The sequence below is a fragment of the Diplodia corticola genome (assembly GCF_001883845.1).
Source record: "Diplodia corticola strain CBS 112549 chromosome Unknown scaffold83, whole genome shotgun sequence".
Lineage (NCBI taxonomy): Eukaryota > Fungi > Ascomycota > Dothideomycetes > Botryosphaeriales > Botryosphaeriaceae > Diplodia > Diplodia corticola.
The window spans coordinates 81,989-98,234 of NW_017971562.1; the positions used below are offsets into that span (position 1 = coordinate 81,989).

Consider the following 16,246-nt stretch of genomic DNA (forward strand, 5'->3'; position numbering starts at 1 on the left):
TTCTTAATTAAATTCTCTAGCGCGGGTTTTAATACTATACCGCTAGAGAGTTCTAAGTTAGTCGATTAGGCGCGAGCTATATCTTTATTTAATTTCGAGGCCTTTCTCTTAAGCGAGATACTAGCGTAGAACGTTTAGAGTTTTAACGATAGAACTTTATAATAAGATCTCTATAGCTATCGTAGTTTTCTAGCGGTTTTTAGATATTATTCTAGTCTTCTTTTTATTATAGAAGGTATCTAAACTAACCGTTAACGTAGCCGCTATTAAGAATCTTTTCTATAATCTAGTTTTAATTTTCGTTAGCGTCTAGATTTTCTAGTACTATTTCTTTCGTTTATTAGACTATTATAGCGTTTTCTAGAGCTAGTTTAAAGAGAGTAATATAGAAAACCGGGTATATCTATATTATTTCTAGTAATTTAAGGCGGAAATTAATTTTTTTAATCTATCTATTAATTTTAAATAGCCCTATTTTCTTAAAGTCTAATTTATTATTCGGACGTCTTATTCTAATATTTTTTCTAAGAAGATAGATTTTATCTCTTTCTTTTAGCTTTAGTACCTCCTAGTACCGTCTATTATAGTAGCGGGATATTAAAAATCTATTATATTTAATATCGAGGCTAAGTATTACGAACTCTAGAATACTAGGGCTTTATAACCCTAAGAGTCGAAAGCCCGTATAAGAGAAAGTATCGTAAGAGCTAATAAGCCTTATAGACGATAGAGTCGTACGGCTAGAAATCCCGTACGAAAAGAACGGGCGTAGGGGAACGCGGCGCCTATAAAACTAAACTTAAATAGTAATTAAAGCCCGCACGGAAAGAACGCCTATAGAAAATCTAGAAAGAGTAGAAGACTATACGTAATAGAAAACCCGTAGAGAAAGAAGAATTATAAGAATATAATAATCTAGTAGAATTATAGTTTTATAAGAAATACGGGATCTAGAAAGTAAAAAGTAGACGTAGAAGCGCGAATATAAGTAAGATAATTATTACGTCTATTTAGTAGCGATAGAAGCTAGAAATTAGAATTCTAAAAGTTATCTAAAGCGCTAATATTACGTACGATCTATATATAGCCCTCTAGTATCTAGGCGATATCTAGCTATAGATCGCCCTTAGTAGCTCGGGCGATATAAGATATACTAGATTATAACTAGCTTCTCTATAGTATATAGATATACTCTTTTAGCTAGATACTTAACCCCTCGTAGTTAACTTAAAGTTTTAATTTAAAGTCTATTAATTTAGAGATAACTAGCTTACTATATATTATATAATTACGTAATATCTTTCTATTTAATTATTATTATCCCGCTCTTATCTTTTTAAGATAAACTATTCGGTTTAATCTATCTACTAAGCGACTCTAAAGCTTAATAGAAAAAGTCTATCGTTATACTAAGCTATTTATAGAGTGTCTTTAGCTAGTCTACTTTAAGAATTTCTTTCTAGATAAGAAATTCGCTTAGTATTAGTTTTTAGTAAGCTATTAGCTTATATCTATAGTTAGTATAGAACGGTAATTCTTAAGTCGTAGACGCTTTAGAGCTATTATACGCGAATTAAGTAAGAGATAATAGTTTAACCTAGTTATTCTATACGTAGTTAATATTATAAACTCCGAGATACTAGGGCTTTATAACTCTAAGAGCTAAAAGCCCGTACGAAAGAAAGTATTATAAGGGCTAATAGGCCTTATAGGCGGTAGAGCCGTACGGCTAGAAATTTCGTATAGAAAGAGCGGCCGTAAGAGAACGTAGTATCTACGAAACTAGGCTTAAATAGTAGTTAAAGCCCGTACGGGAAGAACGCCTATAGAAAATCTAGAATAGGCGAAGGGCTATACGTAATAAAAAGCCTATAGAAAAAAAAGAACTATAGAAATACGATAATCTAGTAGAACTATAATTTTATAAGAAATATAGAATCTAGAAAGTAGAAAGTAGACGTAGAAGCGCGGATATAAATAAGATAATTATTACGTTTACTTAATAGCGATAGAGGCCGAAAGTTAGAATTTTAGAAGCTATCTAAAGCGCCGATATTATATACGACCTACTAGTACTCTCTACTAAAAATACGCCTTATAATACCCTTAATAGACGGTATTAAATAATAATATTCTTAGAAAAGAATATACTAGATTATAACTAGCTTTTTTATAGTATATAGATATACTCTTTTAGCTAGATACTTAACCCCTCGTAGTTAACTTAAAGTTCTAATTTAAAGCCTATTAATTTAGAGATAATTAGCTTATAGTATATCGTATAATTACGTAATATCTTTTTATCTAATTATTATTATCTCTCTCTTATCTCTTTAAGATAAACCCTTTAGTTTAATCTATCTACTAAGTAACTCTAAAGCTTAGTAGAAGAAGCCTACTATTATAGCGCCTTAATAAATTCGTCGATATCTTACTAGTCTAGTTCCCGCGTAATAGCGTTAATATAACGTTTTTTAGAATACTATTTTATTACGTTCTTATTACTTTAGTATATTATATAGTCGTTATTATAGTACGCGGTCTAGCTAATTCTAGCGTATTTAAGTATATTAAGTACTCTACGCCGCCTATTAATCTCTTTAAATAAATCGACCTCGTCTAGTTTAAGCGCTATAGAGAGCTCTCGTTAAGTCTCTTATTTATCTCTAGTAGTAGTCGTAGTATTACGTACTTTCTTTTTAGAGTTACGTAAGTAGTAGTATATTCTTTTCTATTTATCGCTATAGTAAATATATAGCCCCTTCTTAAACTATAACTTCTATTAGAGCGTTTATTCTTTACGTTAGATACGTTTATCTTTTCTATAGCTTTAATTCTTACTTTTATTATTATTTATCGTAGTACTTCGTTAAGCGTTATCTAACTCTATAGTATCGCCCCCTTTCTAAATATAGCGAGATTATTATAGCTAGATACTATTAGCTTCGTAGAATTTCTTATTAAACTATCGTTCGTTACGTCGTCGGTCTATAAGTTAAGCTAGTTTAACGAGCTTAGATAGGCTTTCTAGTCTATTATAGTAGATTATAGCGTTCTTAATTTCCTCTCTTAGTCTCTAGTAGTAGAAAGTCTATAGAATAGCGTCGGAGTACTATTTAGTAGTAAGATAGACTATATTCTAGAACTAAGTAATATAGTTCTAAATAGATTCTTTCTACTTAAGGTTTATTAGGATACGGGTAGCTAAGCGAGCTTTATTAAGGCCGATAAATACTTCTTTAAAAGTCTATATAAAGGCTAGATAGCTATTAAAGAGCTTAATTATAGCTTCGTTTTTTTACTTAGATAGCTTCTTCTATTACTTCTATTTATAGAAACGGAACTATTACTCTACGAAATTACGTAGAAAGATACTAGCGTAGAGTATCTTCTCTACTTCGTTAGTAAATTATCTATAGAAGAAGTAGATATAGTCGTTAAGCTAGATAATAAAGTTTTATATTTTCTTACGATTTCTCTAATATAGATTAGATTTTAGAATCTTAATCTTAATAGCGGGCGCCGTTATAGATTTCGCGGTTATAGTATACGTAAGTACGATTAATAGCGCGGGTCGGCGTTATAGTACTTTAAGCTTCTTTTTAAGTCGAGCGTTTTCTTCGCTTTAGTTATAGAACTAACTCTAGAGCTATCTAAGCCTACTCTAAATATTATTAATTATTTAGAATAGATCTACTATCGTAGGCTATTAAGAATTATTACTTATAGAGACGTCTATATTACTATTTTATTAATAATTTTTATACTAGGGATACTTTTCTATTTAGATATTAACTATCTTTCTTCTCTTATAAGAATAGTAGTTAAAGTATAACGATAGACTTCTTCTATTAAGCTTTAGAGTCGCTTAGTAGATAGATTAAACTAAAGAATTTATCTTAGAAAGATAAGAGAGGAATAATAACGATTAGATAAGAAGATATTATATAATTATATAATATATAGTAAGCTAGTTACCTCTAAATTAATAGGCTTTAAATTAGAACTTTAAGTTAACTACGAGGGGTTAAGTATCTAGCTAAGAGAGTAAATCTATATACTATAGAAAAGCTAGTTATAATTTAATATACTCTTATTTAAGAGTATTATTACTTAATACCGTCTATTAAGGGTATTATAAGATATACTTTTAGTAAAGAGTACTAGTAGATTATACGTAATATTAGCGCTTTAGATAGTTTTTAAAATTCTAACTTTCGGCCTTTATTACTATTAAGTAGACGTAATTACTATCTTATTTATATCTATACTTTTATATCTACTTTCTACTTCTTAGATTCTATATTCTTTATAGAACTATAATTCTATTAAATTATTATATTCTTATAGTTCTTCTTCTTCTACGGGTTTTCTATTACGTATAGCCTTTCGCCCTTTCTAGATTTTTTATAGACGTTCTTCCCGTACGGGCTTTAACTATTATTTAAGCTTAGTTTTATAGGCGTCGCGTTTTCCTACGTTTATTCTTCCTATACGGAATTTCTAGCTATATAGCTTTACTATTTATAAGGCTTATTAGTTCTTACGATACTTTTTTCTATATAGGCTTTTAATTCTTAGAGTTATAAAGCCCTAGTACCCCGGAATTCGTAATAATAAGTATATAAACTAATAGAATAAATAAATTATACTATATCTATTTATTTTTTTATTAGAATTTATAGTATTTAGTAAGGGGTAGTTATATTAGTATAAGAAGTAGAGGGGAGGTACTAGGGGTCTACTTATATACTCTATTCCTCGCTAACTAAGCTATTCTATATATATTATAATATATCCTTCTACGAGCTTACTTCTTAAGGAAGGTCGTAATCCTTAGCGTGGTGTTAAGGTTCTTACTATGCCTTACCTGCCTGCCGTGCCTGCCTGCCGTGCCTTAGACTTGAGCCGACTCTGCTTCTGCCCGGGTCGCGCAGGTGGTTGTGCGAGAAAGTGGTCACTCTGCCGCATTGCGTCATCGGTCGCGTCGCCAACTCGTCTCCCACCTTCCCGCGCGTTTGCTTCATGAGAGAAACACAGGCAACGCCGACCACCCAACCTCGCCAGCATCCTCCCCATCCGCTGCTGTCGTATGACCCCCTCAGCACCGCTACGCTTTGACCGAATCCGCCATGCTTCCAAGTCCAATCGCCGCGACCGCCGCCCACTGCTGCAGCGCCGACACTGTAACCTCCATGCCAGCCGCCCAGTACCGCCGCGTCTTTGCTGCAATCGCCGCCTGCGCTCTTCTACCAGAATGTGCCAAGAAACCTCGCAGTCATCTGTTCGCCTCTCTCCCGGCAATGCGACTCCCGATTTGATAGAGCCGCTTATGACTTACCTGGACTTCTCCCCTAACTGCCACGTTGGACGTTTCAAAGCTCTGGACGAGCATATCAGAGCCGCTGGTAGGTCTACTCAATGCTCACCCCAAACACCCAAGTCCCGAGCTGACTGGCCAAAAACAGTGCGCCTCTCCACAATCACTCGGTGCTGCACAGCACATCTCCTCTCACGAGCCCGCACTTCCACATTTAACTCACTACTACCACCTTCCGCACCATGAATCGCAAGAGTCCGCGGGGCAGCAGCACCGCTTCGAAATTATCTGGATGGTGCTGACGCACGACCACCTCGCCTACCTGCGCTGTGCCTGGAGAACAAATGCTGAGATATAGGCTGGGTCATGAATGAGCAGAACGGACTTGCATTCCACTCGAAGGCTCTACCATCCAGCTGGATCCTCCTGAAGTCTGGTGCCACGAGACTCTCTCCCTCCGCTTTCTGCTTCCTTGTCGCCGGCCGCTCTCATTTTCTCCGCACATCTGCCGCGTCTCATAACCTTTGACCAAGCCCGAAGCATGCTCGAGGAAGCACTTGCGCTCCCTTCGCCTACAAGCAGCTTTTGCTCGAATTCCAGCAGCTCTATAATGCGTTGAAAAGTCGTAGGACTTCTACTCCTTTAGCATTCCTCACAAACCTGTCCCCTTCATTGCCTTCATCCACGTTAGCCCGCCCTCACGCGCATCACCTCAGCGTGGGGCATCCCGATCGACCATCTGGGTGCTGAGTGTGGTTGTCGTACTTGATGACGCTTCTCTATCTTTCTCGCTCTCATTTACTTCTCCCAACCTCTCAAGACATCCACCGAGCGTCCCCTCATTCTATGTTGTTTACTTACCATTTTCGGCACTCAACTAGCCCTTGGAATTCTCCCAGAGATCCGATGTCCACTTACTGATCCGTTACCGGTGCAGCGCCTCTCCGCCCATCCACACCCAACCTCGCTGGTGGCGTCCGTACACTGCTCTCGTCTGCTCGTCGACATACACATGGATGGCTACAAGGAACGGGGATGTCTAGTCGCAATTCGCAAGCACACGGTCGCGTCATCAGTGCAAGCTGAAGTCTATCTTCCCACTTGCTCTTCCGTGGTTTCTTTATAAGCCCACGGGGCCCTTTCGCCAATCGCCGGAGGCTTTCTATCTGCGCAACCAACCAAACGAGCCTCGGTCAAACCCACAGGAGAACCACCGTTCATTCGCAAACACCAGCTGCCGTTGATCGTTCCAGCTTCCTGAACAGCGACGACAATATGCACTGAGGCAGCCATGTGGCTTTCGAGTAGAGAGAAAAGGGGCAAGAAGGAAGTTAATGGCGAATACGGAGCAGGAATCCATGGCGCTCGTTGTAAGGGTATAGGATCAAGATAGATAATATGAATCGTATCAGAGTTAGAACAGAGACGAATCGTTATCGATTCATTCTTTCGTTCCTCTGGCATTCTTATAGCTAGCTAGTTCTATGTCATGTACGTGATTAACTAGCCTTGCTTTCCTATGCTTGGCATTGAGCTTTAATGGGTCCCAATGTCTGTTAGTGAGGCTAGTAGTCCGTCTCTTGACACTCGTCTCGCAAAGAAGGAAAATACTCGGTATTTCTCACGTCAACAATATATAAAATTTGCCAGCGTTACAAAAAGGCTCAAGATACAACGCCACCACTTCGGCGGTGAAGCGAGACGGGCAGGAGAATCTACAGCTTCGCGTCGGCCGCGGCACGGCCTCCCCGCCGCCCGGCAGCGCCAGCAGCGGGACCACCGGCCGCGGCAGCCTGCAGCATCTCGACGAAGCGCGGGGCGAGGACGCGCTTCTGCTCGTCGGGGACGTACGCCCACGCGCTGCGCTCGGCCGTCTCGTCCGCGCGCCACCGCGCCGTCTCGCGCGCCAGCCACGCCGCGCACGCCGCCGCCGTGCGGCCCACCTCCTCCATCGGCATCAGGTGGCCCGCGCCGTCGAGCGTCACCGCCGCGACGCGCCGCCGCCGCCGCCGCCGCCCGTCCCCGACCGCCGTCCCCGTGCGCCCCACCTTGTCCGCCGTCGGCTCGCACGCCGTGTAGTGCGACGCCCCGCCGAACACGTACAGCACCGACGGCCGCACGTGCGGCAGCATGTGGAAGGTGACGACGGGCTCGGGCCGCTCGAACGGCGGCGCGGTGTCGGCGTCGGCGGACTTCTGATTGTCGTCGTCGTCGTCGTCGAAAGCGAAGGCGTCAAAGGTCGGGCGGAGGAAGGTGAAGACTTCCTGGTGCTTCGTCGTCGCGAGGGTGACCGCGGAGGCGGGGGCGTCCGGGTGCACGGCGGTGGGGAGGGGCCGCAGGCCGTGCTCGATCCAGCGGTCGAAGACGCGGGGGTCCCAGCGGCGATGGAGCCTGTTCCTGGCGAAGTCCTCGGCGGCGGCGGCGCGGGAGGGCCACACGTCGCGGCGGCGGGCCGAGGCGAGGGCGGGCCGGTGGTAGCCGTCGGCGAAGATGCGGCGGTGGATGATGGGGTCGATGAGGACGAGGCTCTCGAGCAGCCGCGGGTGCAGCAGCGCCAGGCTGACCAGCATGGTGCCGCCCATGCTGTGCCCGATGCCGACGAGCGGCCGCACCATCTGGTCGCGGAAGGCGTTGACCATGTGCAGCAGGTCGCGGGCGTGGTCGAAGGCGCAGGCTGTGCGGTCCGATGAGCTCGCCGAAGTCTTGGGACACCGGCCGGGGAATATACGCACGCTCGTTTCCAAGCTTGAACTCGTTCATGACGCCGCTGGCGCCTTGGTTGGCGACATCCGCGATCCAGATGCCGCGGATCGAGACGCCTGCGGATTTTACCCGATCGTGGATCTCCGCCCAGAGTGGCTCGTATAGTTCCTGGCTACTCGTCAGGGTCTCTCCGGGTTACTTATCTATAGCGGCTACCTTGGGGAACCCTTGCGCATGTGCGCCGATTATGGTCACGTCGCCGACTTGTGGGCTCGGGTTGTCATGTGGGATGTACTGCTTAATGGCGAGGTGGAGTACCTCCTCCTGTTCGTGCGCGGTGGCGCGAGGATAGCCTCGGACGTGCTGACAAGGAATGACATGCTCCTTGACGTAGAATGGAAATTCCGTCATGTTGAGCGGGATGATTGAGTTCGGCTCTAGAAGCGGTCCGGAGTGCTTCTTGAGTTACAACAGTGTTCAAGCATCTGGAATGCGATTGCTCAGCCGAAGAGAAGTGTGCATTCATTCGGCTCTGGCCTTAGTCAAGGTAGAAACCTGCTCTCATTGACGTTATGCGACATTACTATTGCTTGCTTGGCATCAAGACTAATATCAGCTAATCTGTCGGCTTACTAATATCAACTACTGGCTCGGTCTCAGCACCCGAGATGTCATTGTCTGTTGCGGCAAGACATTTACCCCGTCAGTATCTGACCGATGCGCCGGCTTATTTCGTCCAGCGGCTGATCGTTCGTCACCAAGAGCAACGAGATGGCGGCAGCGACCAAGCGTGGCCGATGCTGCACCTGCGACTGCCCGCACCCCCCCAGAGATAGGGTCATCAAGAGCGACCATAGTTCGGGCACCTGCTCCGGATTCAGCCGCGTGCCCGGAGTCCCACCACGTTCGCCTTAGGCCTACCTTGTCCTGCAGCCGATGAGACAGCCACCTCCAGCCGCCGTCCCGACCGCCCGACGTGGACGATTCCAGGAGCCCGCCCGCCGCGGAAGCGTCGTCGGAGCGCATCTCGGCGAGCAGCAGCGCCTCGGCCGACCTGACGACCTCGTCCCGGTAGGCGTGCGCCTCCCACGGCCGCCACGATCCCGCGGCGGCGCGCAGCTCCTGCAGCAGCTTCGGAAGGCACCGCTTCCGCCCGAGGCGCTGCGCCACCGAGCACCCCGACCCCTCGTCGAACCGCGCCGTGTAGAAGGCGGCCACGGCCGAGTCGAGGTCCGCGAACCCGGCCCGGTGGGCGCACCCGACCAGGTGCTCGATCCGCCCCTCCACGCCGGATTCCGGCGGCGACGGTGACGGTGACGGCGAGCCGAGGCCGAGGTCCAGGTCGAGGTCGAGGTCGAGGTCGAGGTCGTGGCAGGTCGAGGCGCTGCCTTGGCGTTGGGCGTGGTCTCCCGAGAACGAGAAGGCTCCGTGCGCGTCGCCTTCCTGCTCGTGACCCAGATAGAGAGCATCGGTGTTGATGGAGTCTTCCAGGAGACGGAAATCGTTGCTGCTCGGGGTGGGAAGAGGCGCGCTCGGGTCCTGACGAGAGGATGGGTCAGCGGGGAGCAGGCCGGCGGGATGGGACCGGCACCGAGTACCTCGGGCCCTTGCGGTAGAGGCGTGTGAGCACTGGCGCGGCCATGGCTAAGCTCTGTTACTTCACCCTCCAAGGCCAGCAGCTTCGCCTGGGCTGCAACCTGCTGTTCCAACTCTTCGATTCTCCGTTTCACATTCCGGCCTGGATCCTGTCAGCTGTCGCGCAGCAGACGTTGTTTCGGAGTGCGTGATACGGTAATTTCTCTGGGCCACGCGATTCTGAGCTCTCTTCTTCTCGATCAGGTCGCTCATGTTCTTCCAATCATCCCGGGTGGGGACACACTCCGGGGACCTTGCCGCAGTTGGGCGTGCCATTGTCGCCGATGAGAAGGTGGTTCGAGACGGTAGTTCCGATCTAACTTTATAGGTCCATCTGCGCAATTCTTCCGGACCTGGAAACATAATACGAGCTTAGATTGTCGACATCGCAAAGGAGAGAAGCACGGCCGTAGCGGGTCCGATCAATGTCGCGCAGAGGGCAGCATGACCACAGCCTTGGACATCGGTCTGCTAAGGAATGAAACTTGACCGGAATCGTGAGGCAGTGCCGACCGCGAGTCGTAGGCTTGTTTTTCATGTGAAAATCCGACTCGATGCTGATGCGGTCATGTCATCAGCATCGCCATTATTGGATGCAGTCCCTATCGCGGAGTTCCACTCTCGGTCCTCGGACAATTTCTCATGCAGCACAACAGATCTGGCAGAAATGGCGCGACGGGCCGATCCGCTTCCGCCAAGCAGCCACGTCAGCCCGCCGGGTCTTCCCGTCCGTAACTCCTTCTGCCGTAGCACCGCAGATGGACTTCCAGGAAAGGGAGGCGGCAGCGTGAACGACTCACCGACGTGCCGCTTGTTCCCAGAGTCATCGCCGGCGTAGAAGTAGGACACGACGGCACATGCACACGCCCTGCTCTCCACCGGCACTGGCACCATGGACCCCTTCACCAAGAAGACGTTCACGACCGCCCGGGGCCTGGCCTACGCCTTCTACGACTCCTCGCCGAACGCGCCGCACTCGGCCTCCCTCCCGACGATCCTCCTCCTCCACGGCTACCCGGACTCGGCCCGGATCTGGTCCGAGGTGGCGCCCCGGCTGCTGCCGCTGCGCGCCCGCATCATCGTCCCGGACCTCCTGGGGTACGGCGACACGGACAAGCCCACGGACCCGGCGGCGTACGACTCCGAGTCGATGGCGGGCGACGTGGCGGAGCTGCTGGCGGCGACGGCGCCGGGGCGCTGCGTGGCCGTCGGGCACGACTGGGGCTCGTTCCTGGCGCAGCGGCTGCACCTGTGGCACCCGCACGCCGTCGCCGGGCTGGCCATGGTCAACGTCGCCTACATGGCGCCCTTCCCCACCCGCCTCGACCTCGCCGCCCTCGACCCGCGCTGGTCGTACTGGGGCTTCTACGCCGGCGACGGCGACGCCGCCGCCGTGTGCGCCGCCCACGCCGCGAGCCTGTGGTGCGCCATCCACGCCGCGAGCGACGACGTCCGGCGCGCGCTATACTCGGCGCCCGGCGCGCTGCGGCGCTTCCTCGAGGCCGACGGCGCGTGCGAGGTGCGCGCCTACGGCCGCCTGCCGGCGCACCGCGACCCGCGGGCCGAGTGGCTCGCGCGCATGCGGGCGGGCGGCTTCGAGGGCCCCCTGTGCTGGTACAAGGCCGTCGTCGGCGGCTTCACGCCCGCGGTCGAGGCCGAGCTGGCGGGCCGCGACCCGGGCCGGCTCGTGGTGCGGGTGCCGGCGCTGTTCGTCGGCGCGACCGGCGACCAGATCTGCTCGCCCGACGCCATCAGGGAGCCCTGGGCGCGCGGGCTGCTGCCCGACCTGCAGATCAAGATGATCGACGGCTTCCACCGGCCCATGCTCGAGAATCCCGAGCAGCTGGCCCTGTTCGTCGCCCACTGGCTGATTGAGAAACTCGGATTCCCGCCCGGCTTCGCGCCCGACATGTACACAGGCCTGTAGTCGCTAGTCGATGTGTGTGATGGTTCAATGCATCCTCGTGCAGTCCCCCTGTGCCGCAACACGTGGGGAAGTGAAGAATCGCCCAAGGGTTTGACCGGCCGTTTTGTCTCTGCGTTGGCTTCTCGTGTTTCATTGCCTTATTACGTGAGATGACTACTGCAGTGTCAGCCATGAGTCGGGTGACAGGTAACGCCAAATAATCCCCGGCCGTGCTGAGCCTACTAAGGTGACGGTCTCTTGGCGAGTCATGACGGCAACACTTTGAGTATGACTGGTCCTCCTTGGCATGCTGCGCTGCAGAGAGCTCTTGCAGGCCGTGACGGTTTTTCTCGGTAGCTCCCTGCAGATTCGCGAATAACCTCCTGCAAGACTTTGCGGAGCGGAGACGTGCGTAGTGAGCGTTCGCATGTTGAAGACACGACGAGATCAATCTTGAGATTCGTTGGCCCTGTCGATTCCGTAACCCAACTGGGCATGTGGTAATCTTTCCGTAACATCTACGTAAATACGTTGGGCTTGATGTAGTCGGGGTAAGCGTCGGCTCCTCGGTGACGTGTGGTGGCTGCCACGAAAAATAACACGAAAGGGGAAACCACCGTCGCTGTTCCAGCCGCCACGAAGAAAACCCCAGCACCCAGCCCCGAGACGATCAACTTGGACATGATGACGGCGAAAATGACGAGCATGAACCCTAGTTTCGCCTTGCTCGTGAGGTGCGTTGAGGTGGCACCAGCGCGTGCAGGTATGGGATCAGATTGTCGAGTCGGGGTTTGTCGTTTTGGCGGCTGGGTCGGGTCCGCGGGATTTTGCAGCGCCTGCATCTGGTGGTTAGAGTGCATCATTTGAAGGCGCCTGAACCCACCTTCGATGGTAGTCGTCCGACCAACAACCCGTCCATGATCGATTTTACATCTTCAGAGTGGGCGGCGTCTTCGAATCCTTCCGTGGCGTCCTTTCCAGCAAAGGCACGGAGTATCTCTCCCCCTCCCGGATGGTCGTCCAGGAACTCGGACACATCATACACTGACGATATCGTGTCAGCAAAATTCCCGACATCGTCAAAAACGGCACGGACCATATCCGTGGACGCAGATCCACGGATCCTTGTCGGTGCTGTGCTTGGCAACGTCTGCCAGCGACAACTCTTGTATGTTCTCCATGTTGCAGCAAGGCCTCTTTTTTTGGAAGGGAGGGTAGGAACGTATGTGGCACCGGGGGCATGAGCGCTCGCCAGTTAAGTGTGTATTTCGTGTCGCTCGAGTTGACTTGCACGAATTAGGTAAGTGATGTTTAGTAGGCCCCGACTAGGTGGCGCTGACTCAAGCATGAACTTATAACCTTCCGCCTGACACGGACGTCTGGCATCCCATTGATTCACCTGCTCGGACGAAAGTGGCTTTGAAATACACGACTCTTGCGTGAGACCGCTCAAACAACCCTTTCGTTTAATTCAACCCAAGGGAATCTGGTTCCGTTTCGGCCGCGCCCGAATGCATGCTGCAGATACCGAATGGCGGGCATCGACGTGTTTTTGCTCGGACAGGGCAAGAGCCCAACCCAATTCTTTGAGCTCGACGGATTGAAAAGTCTGGATGATCTCCGCGCCGCCGTGTTGAAAAGGTTCGCCATTCTGGCGGAGAGAGGTAAAGTGGGAGCCCGTTCCGGCTTGTAAGCACATGCTGATGATTCGTCTAGCAGAAGTGCGCTTCTTTTGCGGGTCCGAGGAAGTGCAAAACCTGGGAGAAATAGAGCATGGACGTGTCGGGGTTGCCGTCGGCCGCAATGGAGTAAGAGATCCCGAGGGACCGACGGGCGTCCCGATTTTTGGCAACTACTTCGACATTTACCCCGACCATGTCGGTAACTATCGAGGGCTCTTCGAGAGATACGGGGGCGTTATCAAGGTCTGCAATATGGGGCGAACCTTTTACCTGACCAACGAACCTGAGGTGGCCAGGTTTGTTTTCAGAGACGGCGACTACTTTACCAAGGCGCCGACGTCTCCAGGCCACCCGCTCCATGGGATCGAGGACCCGAGTGCACTGTTCCTCTGCGACACGGAATCGCCGGCTTGGAAGGAAGCCCACAAATTCCTTCCGCCCAGCATGTCACCGAAGGCGATGCGACACCACATGCCCATGATAACGGACGCCGTGACCGCATCTTTCAACGTGCTGGACCAAACAGAGACCACGGGCCAGGCCTTCAACGTGTTCAAGTTCGCAGGCAAGCTGGCTTCTCAAATCTCAGCAAAGCTGGTGCTCGGCATTGACCTGCACCACTTCGATTCGCTCGAGACGCCGCTGCATCGGATGATGGCTCTCATTGAACGCGCAGTGATGCTGAACACCCGCTTGCAGGTGAGGGGGAAGCTTTACTCGTACCTGCCGTTCGGTGCGTCCCCCATTCGTCTCCCCAAACAACGCAGCTGACCGCAACCAGGGGCCCCGGCACTCCTCCGACAGAGCCTGAGGGAGGTGTACGGCTACATTGACCAGGCGATCCTAGACTGCGACCACGACGGCGCGCCCAGCTTGCCCCTGCAGGCGGCGGCCGTTGGGTCGACCTCGCTCGTCGACTACATGCTCCGCGCAACGGACGGGTCCGGTCAGAAGATGACAAGCCGCTATGTGCGCGGGAACACGCTCGTGCTGCTCGGGGCGGGCTTCATCACCAGCTCGGCGTTTCTATCCTGGCTGATCTACTCGCTCGTCGTCTACCCCGGCACGCAGGCGCGCCTGCTGCAGGAGCTGGTCGACCACGGCGCGGCGCCCGGCAAACGGTGGACATACGAGGAGATCCACGCTATGCCCTTCCTCGACGGCTTCGTCAAGGAAACCCAGCGCGTGCACAGCCCGTCCTTCCAACCCGCTCGCAACGCCCGTCGGGACGTCATCCTTCCCGGCGGCTGGAGGCTGCCCAAGGGCGCCATTATCATTCCTAGCCTACCCCACCTACACACGAACCCCGACCACTGGAGCGATCCGTACCGCTTCGATCCCGATCGCTGGGCGACGGACCGCGTTAAGGATCGACACCGCTCCGCGTACGTACCGTTCGCGGCGGGCGCGCGGGGGTGCATCGGCTTCAATGCGGCGCTGCTGGAAGCAAAGGTCGCGCTCGCCGAGCTAGTCTACCGGTACGCGTTCGCCGACGCGAGCGAGGCCGCGGTGGAGTACGACCCCGAGTTCAACAACATCAGGCCATCGAACTTCTATGCCACGGCTACCCGGAGAACGGCCTGGCCGGCGCGGACCGGGGCGCCTCGCTGAGGTTGCGCAACCGTGGTTTGGTTCTCACTTGAGTCGAGGTGTGACGAGCGTCGCGCTGTGTCCTCTGTCTCGGCTGGAGACTGGCAACGCTGGAACCGCTCCTCAGATGCGGTGAGTAAGGAGTTACGTAGATCGGGGCTCGGCATGGCCGGCTGTTGTTCGTTTGATGAATTTACTCCGAGTTTCCTTTTGCATTCACTGTTTCCACTTGGTATTGTCGTTGTAACTGTGCAAGATGGCGGCGGCGGAGGGGAGCAAATGGCGGCGAGGCGAATGCCCAGCGGACACGACGGGTGCAAGGCTGGGTACAGCGAGCAGCGCGGTTGCTGGCTGGCGGCCATGGGTGAGCCTGTGGGCGCAAGCAGCGAAGGCGCTGCGCTGTCGGCAGTCGTGTCTGGTGCGGATGGTCAATGGGGATGGAGAGCGGGAAGGAAGCAAGCCCAAAAGGTCACTTAGCGGTGCCGCCGAGGTTGAGCTGGGCTATGATGCTGCGGCTGCAGGTGCGTGGTAGCGTCAAGCCCGACGTCGTCGCCGTGCGGACGAGAGTCGCGAGGTTGCGGAGGGCGGGGGCGGAGGGAGGAAGGTACTCGTGGCGCAGTGCGGCGCTCGTGATGCAGCGTGGCTTACGCCTACAGATTTATTACTGTCTCCAAGCCTCAAATCAGCGTCACCCGCCAGCCGGCGTGCCCATATCCAGGGCTCCCAGTCAATTCGAGAATTGACCAATTTCAAACAATTTCGCAATTTAAACCGTGAAGTCGTTCTACCTATTTAATTTAGGGGCCGAATTACTAAACTAATTTCACCCCCTAAAGTAGCTAATTTATTTAATTAATCTAGCGTTAAAATACGCCCCTAGAATAATAGACGGCCTTATTAAGCGATAGAGATTATATTTCTAATATAAAAATATATCGAACTAGTTATTTTTATAATTATATATAAGAATTAGAATTATAAGATAATTTTATATAGTATTAAGCTAGAATATATTCTTCTAGTCGAGACTAGCTATATATAGCTAGTATATTATAAGGTATAAGGCACGAATAGGGAGCTTAAGATAGATATAAGAAAAGAGCTTATAATTAATAGACGAATTCTTAAGAAATTCGGCCTTCGCCCGTAGGCCGAAGGGCTTTTATATATAGCTAAGCGAGAGTTACGTAACTAGTACGTAACTTCTATAGGTCTCGTATACGAAGCGTATACGAGACGCGGCCCTAGGTTCTTATACTACCCCCTCTACTATAGAAGTCGACTACGACCCCGTAAAGAATAAAAAAACTCGAGAACCTTATATACCTTCTACGAGAAAAACCTTTCTTATTAGAAAGGGAAAAGCTCGTAGCTAGAATCGTTAAGAAAATTTCTAGGCGCGAAAGCCGT

At 50.7% G+C, this 16,246-nt stretch overlaps 4 protein-coding genes across 4 annotated transcripts; 2 read left to right on the forward strand and 2 right to left on the reverse strand.

Annotated features, from left to right (window-relative positions):
- Window positions 1–7,035: 7,035 nt before the first annotated feature.
- Window positions 7,036–9,934, reverse strand: BKCO1_8300035 (toxin biosynthesis protein; the record flags this gene model as incomplete). The annotated part of the gene is made up of 6 exons (XM_020279530.1): window positions 7,036–7,994; window positions 8,053–8,191; window positions 8,240–8,482; window positions 8,723–9,562; window positions 9,622–9,761; window positions 9,814–9,934. 6 exons carry the CDS (start codon window positions 9,932–9,934, stop codon window positions 7,036–7,038), a joined length of 2,442 nt encoding a protein of 813 aa, XP_020125612.1.
- A 616-nt stretch (window positions 9,935–10,550) lies between these two features.
- BKCO1_8300036 (alpha beta hydrolase fold-1 protein) lies at window positions 10,551–11,585 on the forward strand (the record flags this gene model as incomplete). Its single annotated transcript, XM_020279531.1, has 1 exon — window positions 10,551–11,585. The coding sequence occupies one exon, from the start codon at window positions 10,551–10,553 to the stop codon at window positions 11,583–11,585; it is 1,035 nt and encodes a 344-aa protein (XP_020125611.1).
- A 497-nt stretch (window positions 11,586–12,082) lies between these two features.
- On the reverse strand, window positions 12,083–12,745 carry BKCO1_8300037 (cytochrome b5; the record flags this gene model as incomplete). The annotated part of the gene is made up of 3 exons (XM_020279532.1): window positions 12,083–12,400; window positions 12,448–12,608; window positions 12,661–12,745. 3 exons carry the CDS (start codon window positions 12,743–12,745, stop codon window positions 12,083–12,085), a joined length of 564 nt encoding a protein of 187 aa, XP_020125610.1.
- Window positions 12,746–13,095: 350 nt separating this feature from the next.
- Window positions 13,096–14,857, forward strand: BKCO1_8300038 (cytochrome p450; the record flags this gene model as incomplete). Its single annotated transcript, XM_020279533.1, has 3 exons — window positions 13,096–13,228; window positions 13,281–13,979; window positions 14,028–14,857. 3 exons carry the CDS (start codon window positions 13,096–13,098, stop codon window positions 14,855–14,857), a joined length of 1,662 nt encoding a protein of 553 aa, XP_020125609.1.
- Window positions 14,858–16,246: the final 1,389 nt, after the last annotated feature.